General features: G+C 39.6%; 1 protein-coding gene across 1 annotated transcript in view; it reads left to right on the top strand.

Annotated features, from left to right (window-relative positions):
• Positions 1–8,736, top strand: part of VPS4B (vacuolar protein sorting 4 homolog B) — a 33,354-nt gene extending 24,618 nt beyond the window's left edge. The window contains 3 exon segments of the mRNA NM_001133136.1: positions 671–890; positions 4,378–4,518; positions 6,844–8,736. Of these exon segments, the coding sequence (NP_001126608.1) occupies positions 671–890; positions 4,378–4,518; positions 6,844–6,945 (463 nt within the window). The 3' untranslated portion in view covers positions 6,946–8,736.
• The last annotated feature ends 9,115 nt before the right edge of the window (positions 8,737–17,851 follow it).

Genomic DNA, 17,851 nt, shown 5'->3' with positions numbered 1-17,851 from the left:
ATTTTTGAAAAATTGCCTTATTCTACACCCATCTCTAGAGGCAATGGAAACTTTAAATTCTTTTCATTGTCAGAGTTACCTGGAGAAAAAACAGTCTGCCCAGACTACTTAAATTATCCCTCATCGCTGCTTCTCTGTCTCCAAATACTGAAATTCTAAGAAAGCAAGCAAAATTATTGTTAATGAAACATAGTGTTTATTCTTTATAATATAGGATTGTTCTGGATGTATATATTAAAGTGGACATTTTGTGTAATATATATCCTATCAGATTGTGAGGTAATTCTGTTTTGAATGTAGAGAATTACTGTGTCATCTCTACTCCTGTTTTATATTGTTAATCATTAGTCCCTTGATCAAGAGTTCAGAGTACAATTTTGTGGCAAACTAATCCTGTAGGACCTCTTTTTATTTCATGAATTCCAGACATAGGAACACTGTGGCCAAAATAACCCAAAAATGCACGAAAGATTCAGCCCCTCCAAACTGGCTCCCAGGCTATTTTGATTTTATTTGTTTGTTTTTAATGTGTTCTGGATATTGTCCCTTTAACCTAAATGTGTATGTTTAACCTTGGCACATACAGGCCCACTTAACTTAGTATCTGTTTCTTCTTGGAAATACCCTAATTTTCAATTAAATATATTCTTGATGTAATTTCTGTTTTAAGATTTGAGAAACGAATTTATATTCCTTTGCCGGAACCCCATGCCCGAGCAGCAATGTTTAAACTGCACCTGGGGACCACTCAGAACAGTCTGACGGAAGCAGACTTTCGGGAACTTGGGAGGAAAACAGATGGTTATTCAGGGGCAGATATAAGTATCATTGTACGTGATGCCCTTATGCAGCCTGTTAGGAAAGTACAGTCAGCTACTCATTTTAAAAAGGTAAGTCATTTTCATCTATCCTTTCCTATCTTTTTTTCTTTTTTTTTTTTTTTTTTTGAGACAGTCTCACTCTGTCGCCCAGGCTGGAGTGCAATGGCACTATCTCAGCTCGCTGCAACCTCCGCCTCCCGGGTTCAAGCAATTCTCGTGCCTCAGCCTCCTGAGTAGCTGGAATTACAGGCGTGTGCCACCATGCCTGGCTAATTTTTTGTATTTTTAGTAGAGACGGGATTTCACCATGTTGGCCAGGCTCGTCTCGAACTCCTGACTCCAGGTGATCCACCCACCTCGGCCTCCCAAAGGCATGAGCCACTGCGCGTGGCCACTTTCGTATATTTTTAAAATCAAGTTTTAAGACCGTCATTGGTTTGTCTTCAAAGAATTTGGGAGGATTTCAGTGTTGTATAATAATACAATAAGTGGGTTTACATAATAGACATATTTCTGTGTCACTGAAACAAGTTCTTCAATAAAGTTTATTTATTAGCCATTTTTGGCTGGGTGCAGTGCCCCATACCTGTAATCCCAGCACTTTAGGAGGCCGAGGTGGGCAGATCTCTTGAGCTCAGGAGTTCAAGACCAGCCTCGGGCAACATGGTGAAACCCCATCCCTATAAAAAATACAAAAATTAGCTGGATGTGGTGGCACACTCCTGTAGTCCCAGCTACTTGGGAGGCTGAAGTGGGGGAATCTCTTGAGCCCAGGAGGTGGAGGTTGCAGTGAGCCGAGATTGCACCAGTGTACTCCAGCCTGGGTGACACAGTGAGAGCCTGTCTTAAAAAAAAAAAAAGGCCTTATTAATCATCCTAATGTGTTTTAAATTTTCCTGTGAAATGATTTTTGACGTATTTGTGTATTATTTTGATATAAGTGTAGAAACTTAAATGTACAGATGTAAGGCTGCTTCTGACACATCTAGAATATTTTTGAGCAGAATCTGGTGCATTTATACCTCATAAAGTAAAAATAATAATAGCTAATATCTTTTAAATATTCACATGCCTGGCACTGTGTTCTATCTTTTATCTTACTATTTCATTTGGTCTTCACAAAAACAGCAAGAGAGGTACATGTAGCCAGCCACCTACTGGTGGTTAGTCTTGGACTTAGGTGCTAACACAGTAGCTAGAGTGGGACAGACGTGTGATTTGCCTGGAGGTGAGGTGTGTTTCTGAACCTGAAATCTCAGCCATTCTGCCATCCTGCCCCTCCTGTGTTCTGTTTTGTCTGCAAGAACAAGTTAAGCATCTGTGGCTGAGATAAAGTTTTATAAGAAGGCTGTGGTCTTGAGATACCCAGTTTGAGTAACAGTGAACTAGGTAATCTGGACCAACCCTTTTGCTGTGAACAACAGTATCCAGTATTACTCATGAACATAGATGTGAAAAACTATTAGCAAACCTAATCTCATAATGTATGTCAAGACTAATATGACTAAGTCACATATGTATATTTATCATATACCATAATAAGATTTTTTTAAGTTAACAAGCTTGAACTAAAATCTGAATTTGAAGCCTGGCACATTTACTTGTTATACCTTTTTGAGCAAATTCTATTACTTCTTTAAGGCTCATTTTTATTATTTCTAAAATGGGGATGATAATGCTATTTTGAAGTCCTTTCTGATAATGAAGTGATGTAATACTCATAAAACACCAGTTGTGATACTTCAGATGCCTAGTGAATGTTACTCATCCACCCTTCTTCAGCCATTTCATTACTGAAATACTGTTACGTTTATGCCACAGCCATTATGTTTTTTCTTAAATTCTCTTTGCCATTTAGAAACTATAAATGCATAGGAACTCAGTCCTTTCCCACTGAGAATTGATCACTCAATTCTGCATGTTACTGCCAGGGTGAGCTCACATGACGCTGAAGCCAGGTCCTTGTTAGTGGGGTGAAGGTGACTCAGCCGGATGAGTTTTATCTCTGCGGCTGGGGATCACCAGCTGCAGCAGACCTCTCAGCGGCTCCATCCTTTACTTCTTTTAAAGCTGATTATTTCAGTTAACAAGAAGAAGGTTCCCTGTTTATTTTTTGCATTTACTAGTATTTTATTTCTAAAATACTAATCTGGGACTGGTGGTAGATCAGAAAGTAGAGCAGTCAAAAAAGACAAAAATCCCTGACCTCATGCAGCTAAAATGTTGGTGAGTAAAGACAGTAAAATACACATAATAAGGTGAGAGCATGTATTTCTTCACATCTACACTAATACTGAGATAATATTTAAAGTCGATCATTGTGAAACAGATGTGAAAGTGCCCCCAAGTTGGCTGGGTACAGTGGCTCACGCCTGTAATCCCAGCACTTTGGGAGGCCAAGGTGGGCGGATCACAAGGTCAGGGGTTTGAGACCAGCCTGGCCATCATGGTAAAACCCCATCTCTACTAAAAATACAAAAATTAGCTCGGCGTGGGGGCGGGCACCTATAATCCCAGCTACTCGGGAGGCTGAGGCAGGAGAATTGTTTGAACCCTGGAGGCGGAGGTTGCAGTGAGCTGACATCGCACTACTGCCCTCCAGCCTGGGCTACAAAGCGAGACTCCGTCTCAAAAAAAAAAAAAAAAAAAAGTGACCCCAAGTTGATGCAGACTATTGCCATCTAAATGTTTGCATGTGACTATGTCACAAAGATCTTTTTCTGAATATTGTTAAAACTTATAAATAAGTCGTACATGATAAAATGGCATTGATACTGCATGTAGCATACAATTTTGCACTTAGCATTTTTGTTGAAAGAGATTCAGTAGTTTCCTACTAAAGTTCCAAATATTACAGAAGTTTCTCAGCTATAGAGCAACTTCTGAGAATTTTTTAATATATCTGTTTTTGGTCTTTAAGATTACTACGACTTATTAAGCACTAGAGGGGAAAAAGAGAAAGCCACCGGTAACTTTTTTTTTTTTTAACTCATCTTCTGTGTGTGATCATACAAGTAATTTATTGTAGGAAATTTCAAAATATAGAAAGCATCAAGAAAAAAACTAAAAGCAGCTGGGTGCAGTGGTTCACACCTGTAATCCCAGCACTTTGGGAGGCCGAGGCAGGCGGATCACGAGGTCAGGAGATCAAGACCATCTTGGCCAACATGGTGAAACCCCGTCTCTCCTAAAAATAAAAAAAAAAATGAGCTGGATGTGGTGGCACATGCCTGTAATCCTAGCTACTCGGGAGGCTGAGGGACGAGAATCCCTTGAACCCAGGAGGCGGAGGTTGCAGTGAGCTGACATTGTGCCACTTCACTCCAGCCTGGTGACAGAGCAAGACACTCTTTCAAAAAACTAAAAGCAACCAAAATCTATCCCATTACCCAGGGGATAACTACTTTTTGTTGTATATTCTTAATTTTTTTTCCAAAAGTAAACACTCTAATAAAACATACAAAACTATTATACATTTTAACTTTCCTGATAATGGATTAAATCTTAATGTTCAATTTTGTTTCAAATACATATTTCAGATTACTGTTTATTTCAGGTTCGCGGACCTTCCCGAGCTGATCCTAACCATCTTGTAGATGATCTGCTAACACCTTGCTCTCCAGGTGACCCTGGTGCCATTGAAATGACATGGATGGATGTCCCTGGAGATAAACTTTTGGAGCCAGTTGTTTCCATGGTTTGAAATTTTGTTTGTTTTTAAGAAAATATTTTAAAACATTATACTTTATAATTTTCAGTTATATAAGATTTGCTAGAAAATCTTAGTATAAACAGGTGTATTTTACTTAATATTGTTGACTCACATTAAAAATTATGAAGTTAAATTGAACTTAAAATATAAAAAGTAATTATTTTTAAACTATTTTCTTGGGTTTAGAGGAACCTTTAAGTGAAAAAGCTATTTTTTAAAGCACAAGATTCTGACTTTACAGGTCTTATAGCTAGAATATCTCCAAAATGCTCATATGTAGTATAATTATTGTGAAGACCTAACTAAAAAGTAGGATTGGTGAAATATTTTTTTCCCCTGCATCTCAGATTTTTTAAAATAACCAGAAATCGCCTGTAATCCCAGCACTTTGGGAGGCCAAGGCGGGCAGACCACTTGAGGCCAGGAGTTTGAAACCAGCCTGGCCAACATGGCGAAATGCTGTCTCTCCTAAAAATACAAAAATTAGCCAGGCAGTGTGATGCACACCTGTAATCTAGCTACTCGGCTGAGGCAGGAGAATCACGTGAACCAGCGAGGCAGAGGTTGCAGTGAGCCGAGATTGCACAACCACACTCCAGCCTGGGCGACAGAGCGAGACTGTCTCCAAAACAAAAACAAAAAACAGGGCCAGTCACGGTGGCTCACGCCTGTAATCCCAACACTTCGGGAGGCCAAGGCAGGCGGATCACGAGGTCAGGAGATCGAGACCATCCTGGCTAACACGGCGAAACCCCATCTCTACTAAAAATACAAAAAATTAGCCAGACGTGGTGGCACGTGCGTGTAGTCGCAGCTACTTGGGAGGCTGAGGCAGGAGAATAGCTTGAACCCAGGAGGCGGAGGTTGCAGTGAGCCGAGATCACACCACTGCACTCCAGCCTGGGCAACAGAGCGAGACTCTGTCTCAAAAAACAACAACAAAAACAAAAACCAGAAATACTAATGCTTGCATCATCGTATTTATAGTGTTTTCTATTTCACTTCTCAAAGCTCCATAGAAAGTTTAAATATTGTAGTTCTATTTTTATTTTAAAAAATTACAGTTAATATAGTTTATATTGGAAGAATTAAAACAATCTACAAGACTTATTTTGCAAGGCATGTTATTTTTAGGGAACTTAGGGTGATTGAAAAGTTGTTTACTTAACGAAGAACATTCTCAGTTTTCAAAATTTTCTGTCAGTTTCAGATCTTCAAAGACCTTTAATGGCAGGTTTAATAGTAACTTCCAGAGGAGAAACTTTTATATGGTACATAGACATACATGTAAATGTGTATACACCCATATATTTGTGTGTGAACTAACCATAATGCTTATCTGAGAAGTTACTCAGAAACCCATTTGTTTTAATCCTTGGTGTATTATTTTTTATTTTTTGTACTTTGTTCAGCTTTGAAGAATTTTTAGTAACTTAGAGTGGTCCTTTTTATTATTTTTCATATCCTTTTACAGGAGTCTAGGCTTAGAAGTTAGTTTTTTAATGAATCTCTGATATTAGCATATTTTTCTCACCATTTCTATCTTAATTGTAACTAATTATTTTAAAATTCTGGTTAGTTGATTTTTCATAAAATCGTATTCTGCTTCACTTAAGTGTAAGTGAATGATATTTTCCTTTTGAATTATACTTGGAAAACTGATCTCTTGTTTAAGAAAAAGAGATAAGGCCAGAAATTAGATCATGAACATACTTTGGAGGCCTTGATCCTCAGACTAAGGGGATTGTCCTTCTGATAAGTAATGGGGAGCCATTTGATCAGTTCAGGGGAAGAAAGTATAAGTTTCTACACAAAGGAATAACATGATCAAAGATCATGAAAGATCTGTGAAAGAATAGGGGCTGGGTGCAGTGGCCCACGCCTGTAATCCCAGCACTTTGCGAGGCAGAGGCAGGCGGATCACCTGAAGTCAGGAGTTCGAGACCAGCCTGACCAACATAACGAAACCCCATCTCTACTAAAAATACAAAAATTAGCCAGGTGTGGTTTCAGGTGCCTGTAATCCCAGCTACTTGGGAGGCTGAGGCAGGAGAATCTCTTGAACCTCGGAGGCAGAGGTTGCAGTGAGCCAAGATCACGCCACTGCACTCCAGCCTGAGCAACAGAGTGAGACTCCAACTCAAAAAAAAAAAAAAGAATAGGGAGTTTATCGTTAGTATCTTATGGCAGACTGCAAATATTCATATTTAAACTTAGGTTAAAGTTCATAACAATAATGATAATATGATGGTTTTTTATGTTGTTAACTCTATTATTAATATCCTCCCTACCCTTCTTTTTCCCTGACAGTCGGATATGTTGCGGTCACTATCTAACACAAAACCTACAGTCAATGAACATGACTTGTTGAAATTAAAGAAGTTTACAGAAGATTTTGGTCAAGAAGGCTAAGCCAAAGACAAGGAAGATGCTTAACCATATGTATTATTTCTTTCTTAGATATTTTTGTCTATTTTGGATTGCATTGATTGTTTCCAGTAAAACTCTTACCACAGGGAAATACACATCTCGCTTCAGAGTTCCATTAGGTTTTATATTGTACTTTTCCTCCATTACTTATTAAATACTCCTATTAACAAAAGGTACAAAATAACAGGTTATGAGGAAATGAGCGATATATGAATGGCATAAAAATAGAAATTACCCAGTAAAAAGGATGTCAGAAATTGACATACAAATATTTACAATTTTTATGAATGGTGGTCTTTGCAAAGAGCATTTATATTTTCTTTTTTTTTACTAAAATGATATAGGGTTTATTTTATATTTTCAAGAAAATTGTTAAACATCATTCTTATCAATGTAAAATTTATTTACGTTATTAAAAAATTACAAATGATAGAATCTTTACTCTCAGGGATGGGCAATAAAACAGCAAAGAGCATTGTGATTGGGTTTGAAAGATTTTGAATTATAGACAGTGCTCTTAATGGTTTTTAATAAGTTGATATTTTTTTCTGTGTAGATTTAAGTAATTTCTTTAAAAGCAGTAAGCTTTGGCTGGGCATGGTGGCTTATGCCTGTAATCCCAGCACTTTGGGAGGCTAAGATGGGTGGATCACTTGAGGTCAGGAGTTCAAGACCAGCCTGGCCAACATGGTGAAATGCCGTCTCTACTAAAAATACAAAAATTAGCTGGGCATGATGGCGAGTGCCTGTAATCCCAGCTACTCAGGAGGCTGAGGCGGGAGAATCACTTGAACCTGGGAGGCAGAGGTTGCAGTGAGTCGAGATCGCGCTACTGCACTCCAGCCTGGGCGCTGAGATTGCACCATTGCACTCCAGCCTGGGCGACTGAATAAAACTCTGTCTCAAAAAAAAACAAAGACAGTCAGCTTTTATATTTAATTAAATGATACCTTTCACTGTGCAATCTCAAGAGGAAGATTTTCTAAATTAGACATTGTCTTTACCTTAAGAAGAAAATTGTCTAGTTCAGTGTCTTTTTGTAGCAAGATTGACCAAAACAGGTGGTGAGTGTGTAATTTTTAACTGTCATGAAATACTGTAATGCGCACCTTTGCTAATAAGGAAGTGGTCTCCCTTTGGATTATGGGAAGTTTCTTGTCTGTGATAATGGGGTGTCTGTGTACATATATGTATATTTCCTTTTTTAATACAGGATAATAATATGGGGTCTTGTCCTTCACCTTTTAAGTTCAGGGAACAGTTTGTCCTGACCACACATATGTTATCAGTGTAATGCTTTATGAAGCTTTAGAAATGAGCTCATGACTCATTAAAAAATAATAAACATGATGCCGTTTTAATATTTTCAAATAAATAATCTGAGGATGTGTTTCATACTTTAGCATCAACGCTAAGTTGTGCCTTGTAGAACTGCATTGTCTATACATGCAAAAGACTATTAAGTTAGAATGAACTAGATTCCTTAATTACAATGAAATTCTATCTTGCAAATGCTATAGAATAACTTGCATTTTAAAGTGTATTTGCACATTTTACATATGCTATGTGGTTGCCTTTGGGTTTTCTGTACAGATTGTTTTTGTTATTAAATGGAAAAGGCCTGAATTATGCTCTTATGTGAAGTAAATTGATATAACCTATTGACTGTATTCTGTGTATTCTTTATTTTGGGACCTTCTGTGTAAAAGAAAATATTACCTAAATTGGTTAGATACAAAGAAATCATTAAAATTATTAATGTATATATGAAAATTCTGTTTTTCAATGACTTTATATGAGGATTGAGAACTAACTTAGTAAACTAACACTGAATTCTTTGTGGATAAGATAATTTATACATCTTACCTGTTTATCAGCCTCAGAATTATACAGTACTGCTGTGTGTTCTTTAGGGACAGATACTCAAAGGCATGCGAATGGGCGTGTTCTATTTCTCTGGCTCTTGACCAGTAATTATAAAGTTTAGGTAGACATTTTCTGAGCCGGCAAGTAGGTCATAGTTGTTAAGCATCTCTATGACCTACACCCTGGATATTTGAAAGCATTTTGTCTCACCCTGAGAAATCTATAAGGACTCTATAATTATAAAACATGTCAATAGAGAATTGGCTTATGAGTCCACTGTCAACTACATGCAGAAAAACAGAAGGAGTGTACTTGATCAGCGCCACAGAAGCACCATTTAGCCACTTTCAGAGTTGATAAAGAGGCATATCTACCTGATGGTGCTGTATGTTGCAAGTCAAGCAACACAGTGCCCATTGTTGACACTAATGTTATTTTAAGTGTGTGAGTTTTCACAGGTGCCCTTTTCTTTCCTACTTTCATCCCTTCATTTGTATCCTCCACTTATTCTAATATGGTATCTTTCTTTTTTTTGCTAGTCCACATCATGTATTTCCATTAAAACCTAATGATGAACCATGTAACCTCTTGCAGGAAGACCGCCTAAACTACCCCCATCCTACTTTTGGGTTTCTTCAGCAGTTAAATTGCTGCTGATGCTGTGTTAAGATTTTTCTCTGAAGCATGTTCTATTGATCATGTTTAGATCATTTAGATTGTAAGTTCTGAGAGTTACATTTTCCCCAGCAATTAATACAGTGTTGGGTGCTTTTAGGTACTTAGTAAAGACTTGGGGGGGAAAAAAAAGGGAGTTATATTTTTATTTTGATCTACCTCATGGATTATGTGAGAGACTTATAAAATAGGTAAGTTTATAAAGTGGCTTTGTTCTTACTGGTCTAGTGAAGTTATGATAAATTTCTGTCTTGGTGATTGAGAACCACACAATCAAAAATGTGTTCAAACTAGCTCACCCTGGCTCACCAAAACCGATAGTACACCTTTCCCAGCTGTGAGTTCAGTGACCTCATACTAGTTATTTAAAGTCTGCTGTGATGGGAATATTTATACCATAGAAACCAGCAAGAGTTCAGTTAGCCGTAAAAAAGCAAGGACTGCCTGTAACTTAAAATAGGAAGATTAATACTATTTACTGCATTTATGGAAATAAAGGAGACAAGTTCTTTATAGATGCATAAAAAGCAATACAATTCAGCACTTGCTTTTTTTTGAACTGCACAAACTAGGAATAGAAGGGAACTTCTTAATAGAAGATCTACAAAAAAAAACCTATAGCCAACATACTTAATTGTGAATTTTTGAAAAGTGTATTCCCCCAGAGATCAGGAAAAAGGCAAAGGTGCCCACTATCACCACTTTTTCTCAACTTCGTACAGATTCTAGCCAGTGCAAGCAAAATAAATGAAAGGCTTACAGATAAGAAATAAAATTGTAATTCACAGACGACATGATTGTAGAAAATTGATATAAACATAGAAATAATGTGAATTTAACAAGGTTGCAGGATACAAAGTCAAAATTATTTATCTTAGCAACAATTAGACATTGAAATTATGAGAGTGGTGTGTGCCTATAGTCCCAACTATTGGGGAATTGAAGTGGGAGGATCACTTGAGCCCAGGAGTTCAAGGCTGCAGTGAGCTATTATCACACCACTGCACTCCAGCCTGGGTGAGGGAAAGAGACACTGTCTCAAAAAAAAAAAAAAAAGGAAAATACTAATTACAATAGTATCAGAGAGCATCAAATGCCTCAAAATAAATCTACTCAAAGATTGGTGAGACTGACACGTAGAAAACTATGGAACATTACCAAAAGACAGTAAGGAAGACCTAAATAAGAGGAGGGATCGACCCTGTTTATGAGATAGATGACTTACAAAAAACAAAGTCAATTTAACCAGATCAATTTATAGATTTAATGCAATTCCAAATCTGGATCTGGGTGGTCGATACAAAGGTAGGGGTGTGTGTGTGTGTGTGTGTGTGTGTGTAAACTCGTATGCTTTACACTGTACATTTATATCCAGATACATAGATATCCAGAAATAGGTACTAAATAATTTACTGATTCTTAAAAATCTTTTTCTAGTTTGTTTTTATGATAGTGTCTCCTAAGTATATTTTTCTGTCCATCCATCCATAATCATTCATCCAGAAATCTGCATGTTCTCACAGACATCTGGAATGACTTCCACATAATGCTCATGATGTTATTAGATTGATTTTTTTTTTTTTTTACTTACTTTACCTCTTGTATCCCCTTCAGGTCTATTCCGATGTCTCTTTTTCAGTGAAACCTTCCTTGGCCACCCTACTGAGAATGACAAACCCTCCTGATGCTCCTTATCCCCATCCCTGGCTGTATTTTTCCCCATAGTGCTTGTCATCTAACATACGATATAATTTACTATTTTCCTTATGTGATTTCTCCCACTAACATGTATGCTATGAAATCAGAGTTTCTTGTCTGTTTTGTTCTCTGCTGTATCTCCAGTGTCTAGAAGAGTGCTGGTGCCTGATGGGTGTTCAACAAGTATTTGTTGAGTGAGTGAAACTTACTTTGTATTCTTCCTAAATTTGTACAATCAGCATGTATAATTTCTGCCCCCCACTCCCAGTGTTCTTCTAAAAAGAAAATTAGGACTGAAAATACCTCAAGAAATTAAGTAACTAAATTCTGGTGAATAGAAATATGGACACTTTTATTCTTTTCTTTATATTTTTACCTTTATTTTTAATTTCTCAAAATGAAGCTTTAAGGGGCCGGGTGCAGTGGCTCAGGCCTGTAATCCTAGCACTTTGGGAGGCCGAGGCGGGCGGATCACCTGAGGTCAGGAGTTCAAGACCAACCTGGCCAACATGGTGAAACTCCGTCTCTAATAAAAATACAAAAAACAGCTGGGCGTGGTGGCTGGCGCCTGTAATCCCAGCTACTCGGGAGGCTGAGGCAGAATCATTTGTACCCGGGAGGCAGAGGTTGCAGTGAGCTGAGATCACGCCATTGCACTACAGCCTGGGTGACAGGGCAAGACTCCATCACAAAAAAAAAAAGGGAGTTTTAAGGAAGAATTGGTTGACAGCAAATCACAGGAATTAGGACTCCTCTCCCTCTAGAACTCAAAGAAATAGCAGGAAGTGTATTAAAAAGAGAAGACCAGGACAGTCAGTCATCAAACAGATGTACTCTGGAGAGGCGCTGTTCATCCAACTGCCTTCCAGCCTCCCAACACAGGAACCAAAGTGGGGAGATCCTATTTTTCTTCATCACTTGGTAGCCAGTACCCGGGCCCTTTATGTAACCTTGGCATATCAGGTGCTGCCACTCAGGTCCTTCAATCTTGAGCAAGTAACACAGAGATGGCAGGACATTTAAAATAGGATCATAGCAGCATCACCAGCATCTAACTGGATGGGACTCTGGTAGCTCCTAGTGAGATAGCTGACTATATTATTGCCTATGGTCACACGGAATGAAGTGCCCAGTAAGGACAAGACATTGGAGAGCCACTTTGCAGCTGCTGTAGAACAAAATACAGAGCATGAGAACTTCAAACGGCTGGTCAGGGCAGAGAAGGAAAACCAGGGATCTTCTATGACTGTCCTAAAATAATTTCTTACAGCCACAGTGCCTAAGTAATCAAAAGCCAGTCTCAGTATTTGATCCTGCAGGTTGCTGGCAATCAGTTGAATTCACAGATGCACCACATTTTGTATGTGAAAGGAAGAAAATTTAGTAGGAAAACAGCAGGCCCTGTAGTATTAGAATGTGTATATTTGTGAAAATTTGGAGGATTCTGAATATCAGCAACTATCTGGAGCATATGTGACAGTGGGTTATGCTGATGATCAAAAAGCAGAGGAATCAAGTTTCAGATATGATTGCATTTATCACCACGGGTTCAGTCAACAGAAATTCTGTATTCAGTTTTTGGTTTGAGCCACTGAGAGTGACTTTCATTGTTTGCCTGACTGCTTGAAGAAACTGAACTTGACAGTGGACCCTGTCTGAACTTCAGTAACATATAATGTAAAAGAAAAAAAAACTAACAACTTTAGAAAACAAAGCTTTAGTGGATTTACCACGTAAGACCTATCACAAAGCCACAGTGTTCCTAGAGAACTAGAATCTGGTTCCTTAATCAAAGCTTTGGTAGGTGGAAATAACGCTTTCTTACTTTTCATTTTATTTTTTGAGATGAAGTCTCGCTCTTGTCACCCAGGCTGGAGTGCAGTGGTGCCATCTCAGCTCACTGCAACTTCCACCTCCAGGGTTCAAGCAAGTCTCCTGCCTCAGCCTCCCAAGTAGCTGGGATTACAGGCACCCGCCACCACACCCAGCTAATTTTTTGGTATTTTTAGTTGAGACAGGGTTTCACCATGTTGGCCAGGCTGCAAGTGATCCACCTGCCTCGGCCTCCCAAAGTGCTGGGATTACAGGCGTGAGCCACGGCGCCCGGCTGAAGAAATGCTTTCTAACGTGCTTTTCTTGTCCTCTGATTGCACTGGGGCCAGAAAGCAATCCACTTGGGTTGCAGAAGCCCAGCAGTGGCACCGGGGCTAGCACAAGCCAAGTGGACTTTGGTACCATGTCAGGCTAGTGTGATCATCAGAAAGGTCTTTCCCACAGAGTCTTAAGCAACAATTCATGGGCGATGGGATCCCTGCAACAAAAACAAATGCCTGTTCAGCTCACTAAGGGGCTACTTCATTAGCCTAACCAAAACCTCCCAAGTCTGGTGGACACCGGACCAGAACCATCATGATAACAGGCAAAGCATGAAGCACGGCATTGATTCTGTACCACTTGAAACAAGCGTAGGCTTGGTATTGTTGAGGAAGGATCCTGCAATACCAAAAGTACCTTCCTTTCGGCCTTCCCCGAAGGGATGGGAGGCTACTTACCAAAGCTGCTAGGAAATAGTGAAACAGAAATATGAAGACTTTAGAGGACTGTGGGACACTGGCTCTGAGCTAATAATCTTAACTGGAGAATCAGAAAGTCACATGGTCCACTGGTCAAGAGGGGACTTATGGGGGTTTAGTGATAAATGAGGTGGAGTTTTAACCAAAGTGTGTATTGGTTAAGCTGAATGAATATCTCCGGGAATGGTCAGTCACCAGAGCAGTTCTCTGACGTGGGGTGAAGGTTAATGTAAAAAGAAGGGTCAAGGAGAACCCCCTGGAACTTTCCCCTCTTACAGAAACAGTAAATAATAAACAATTGTTACAACACTAGAGGAAATCACAGAAATACTGCCACCATCCCGAATATGAAAAGTGTAGGGTATGGTCTTACCTACCAGGACCCCGTTTAACTCTGCAGGATGGACAGCATAGAAAATAAATGAATTTTAGAGAATAACAGTGAATACATACTTTACATATTCTTCCACTGGCCTGGTATTTCACAATTAAGAAAATAATGAAGACATATCTAAGGTAAGTTGAGAATTGAAATAGATGTAGAAGAAAGAATAGACATTATATAAACTTAATCTTACAAATGGATAGTAATATGAAATTCCAAAAGTTGGTGGAGCAAGAAATGGAGGTTTAAAAACAGTTTCAAAGGTAGGTGATAAAATTCTAAACTATTAAAAAATTGGAAGGGGCAAGTGAGGGGTTAATGCAAGTGAGTGAGCTAAAGTCTCATCTCTCAAAGTAGGAAGCAATCATGTATAAGGTCAGTAAATTGAGATGTAGTACAATAAGCAGACATGCAGGTAACTCAGAAAAATTATTTGTTTGGAATTGCTGCTTTAGAAGTCATCCCCAAACTTCATGGTTTCAATTATTTTATCTTGGTTCCTGTGGGTCAGGAATTCAGGAAGGGCTTGGCCAGGTGCTTCTGCCTAGGAGAGCTCTGCACAGGTGCAGTCCCACAACTGCTGGACAGCTGATGCAACCGGGTGCTGGCTGGATAGCCCTCTTCATGGAGGCTTGGGGTTGCTCCAAGTGGCTGCTCTGCATAGGATGTTTGGGCTTCCACACAGCATGGCTGCCACAGGGCAGTCTGACTGCTGACATGGTGACTGCAACTTCAGGGAGCAGGTATTCCAGGGACCAAAATGGAAGCTGTGCCACCTTTAGCAACCTAGCCTCGGAAGTCACATAGTGTCTCTCCTGCCATATTCCATGGATCGCAATATTCACAGAAGCCCACCCAGTTTTGAGGGGAGGGGACATGGGTTCCCCCATCCCTGGGAGGAATGTCAAGGTGACATTGTAAGAAGAGCATTTGAGTTGGCAGATGTTGTGGCCACTTTTGGAAAATAAAATCATCACACAGGAACCAAACCTAAAAAAGACTGGAAGTGATTGCTTCTGGGGAGTGGAATCAGGGCCGAGCAGGGTTTGAAGGTAGGGAACTGTGAAGTTACATTTTAGCCCACTGTACTGTTACTTTTATGTCCACACACAGCTATTCTTTTGATTAAAAAATAAAATGGGCCGGACACGGTGGCTCACGCCTGTAATCCCAACACTTTGGGAGGCCGATGTGGGCGGATCATGAAGTCAGGAGTTCGAGATCAGCCTGGCCAACATGGTGAAACCCCATCTCTACTAAAGATAACAAAAAATTGGCCAGGTGTGGTGGCAGGCACCTGTAATCCCAGCTACTCAGGAGGCTGAGGCAGGAGAATCACTAGAACCCAGGAGGCGGAGGGCTGCAGTGAGCTGAGATGGTGCCATTGCACTCTAGCCTGGGTGACAGGCTGAGGATCCATCTCAAAAAATAAAGATTAAAATAAAATAAAATAAAATAAAAACTAAAGTATCAAGATCACCTCTAAAAAAAATAATTGCAGGATTAAAAAAATTGGAAGTATTATCTAAGCTATGTAAAATATATGTCCAAAATACAACTAAAAGAAGTATGGTAGAAACCTAGTACCATCTATCTAGATGTCAGAACTTTATATATACTGGCCTTCAGCCTATAATGTCCCTGCCCTCAAGAAACTTACGGTCCAGTTAAAAGGATAGTCAAGTGAATCAATGACTATAGTGCAACACTTTGAGATCAAGGACAAATGTGCAAAGCGCACCGCACAGCCACTGAAGAGGAACAGCTAAAGACGGGAAAAAGCGGAGGGGGAGAGCCTCATTTGCCAGCACTGGTGGTGAATATCACACAACTTCTTAGTCTGAAAGCTAGGAATTACGGGAGACATTGAACATTTGCTCTTCCTCTTTAAGAGGAATAGCAGTTGATACCTAGATGATGAGGGAAAGCTCTCTCTCTCTCTCTCTTTCTCTCCAGAAGAATGCCAGCTAATAAAGGCAAAGGGAACGGTTGAATGTAAAATACCCTTTGCCAAGCCCGATGAAATGATTCAGGCAAAGATCATTGATGGATGTTAAAATTATTGAGTGAGATGATATTTACATGGTCTATGAGTGTATAATAAACCACTCAAAATCTTAATGGCATAAAACGGCCATTTATTATTTTTCACAAGTCTGCAATTCAGGCAGAACTCCATGGAGAGGGCTTGCCTCTGCTCCACATGGTGTTGGCTGGGGTGAGGAATCCAAGATGGCTGCATCACATGTCTGGTGCCTCAAGTTGGGCTGGCTGGACTGTTCTCTTTCATGGGCTCTCTCATCATGCAGTAGTCCAGCCTGAGTTTCTTTCCATGGCAGGTTACTCCCAATCCCGGAAGCTTCAATGCCTCTTAAGGCCCAGACCAAGAAATAAACAAGTTAGAAGACCAGTCAAGATTTACGGCATGAAAAATAAATTCTACTTCTTCATGGGAGGACCAGCATATGCAGATACGAAAGGGAGGAACTGTTGGTGATGACCCACCAACATTCAGAAGTGTCCTCTCAGATTACTTGCTCACTGCCAAGGGGAACGCTGGCTTTACAATGGAGAGCTATGGCTGTCACCACCTTGCCAAGGAAATCAAATTGAGCATCACTAACAATGGCAACTGGACATCATGTGCCACCTGGTGGGATGCAACATGAAAACCACTTATGAAGTATTCTTACAAAAAAATGTGTAGTCTGAATCTAATCGAGCCATAGACCTAATGCCAGGTTACAAAAAATTCACTGGAGAGAGAAATACCACCACAAGAAATCAATCAGTCAGAAGAGAATGCAGGGTCTTCTACAAGACAACTGACCCAGTCTCTTCAAAAAAGTTAATGTCATTTTTCTAAAAAGGCTGGAAGATTCTTCTATTCTTCTAGATTAAAAAAAGTTGGAGATGTATAACTCAATGCAATATGTGAATCTTGCTTGGATCCTAGTTTGGAAAAAAAAAAAGCTATAAAAGACATATTGGGCTGGACGCATTCGCTCACGCCTGCAATCCCAGCATTTTGAGTGGTCAGGGCAGGTGGATCACTTAAGGCTAGGAGTTCAAGACCAGCCTGCCCAACATGGTGAAACCCCATCAAAAAAAAAAATCGGGGGGCAATTGAAGAAATATGAATATGGACTGGATTGTAGGTAATATTATGGAATTGTTATTGCCTTAGGTGTGATAATGGTATTGTAGTTAATGTTAGTGTGCATTTTACCCTTCACTTTAGAAGACATATGCTTAAGTGTGCTCATACAGGGATGCAGAGGAAGTGCCATGATGTCTATACTTTGAAATCATTTAGAAAAAAACCCACACATGCACTTAAACACCTACATGAAGCAAACACATCTAAATAAATAAAGAACACTGAAAGATAAAGAATCGTTTCTGGAGTTTAAAAAATATCTAGTGATAGAATCTATGACTAACTGCCAGGCGTGGTAGTTCATGCCTGTAATCCCAGCACTTTGGGAGGCTGAAGCGGGTGGATCACTTGAGGTCAGGAGTTTGAGACCATCCTGGCCAACATGGTGAAATCCTGTCTCTACTAAAAATACAAAAATTAGCCAAGTGAGGTGGCGGGAGCCTGTAATCCCAGCTACTCGGGAGGCTAAAGCATGAGAATCACTTGAACCCGGGAGGTGGAGGTTGCAGTGAGCAGAGATTGTGCTACTGC

Source organism: Pongo abelii, chromosome 17 (assembly GCF_028885655.2).
Source record: "Pongo abelii isolate AG06213 chromosome 17, NHGRI_mPonAbe1-v2.0_pri, whole genome shotgun sequence".
NCBI classification, from domain to species: domain Eukaryota; kingdom Metazoa; phylum Chordata; class Mammalia; order Primates; family Hominidae; genus Pongo; species Pongo abelii.
Note: the sequence above shows the minus strand (reverse complement) of the source record. Positions and strands in the feature narration are given on the sequence as shown.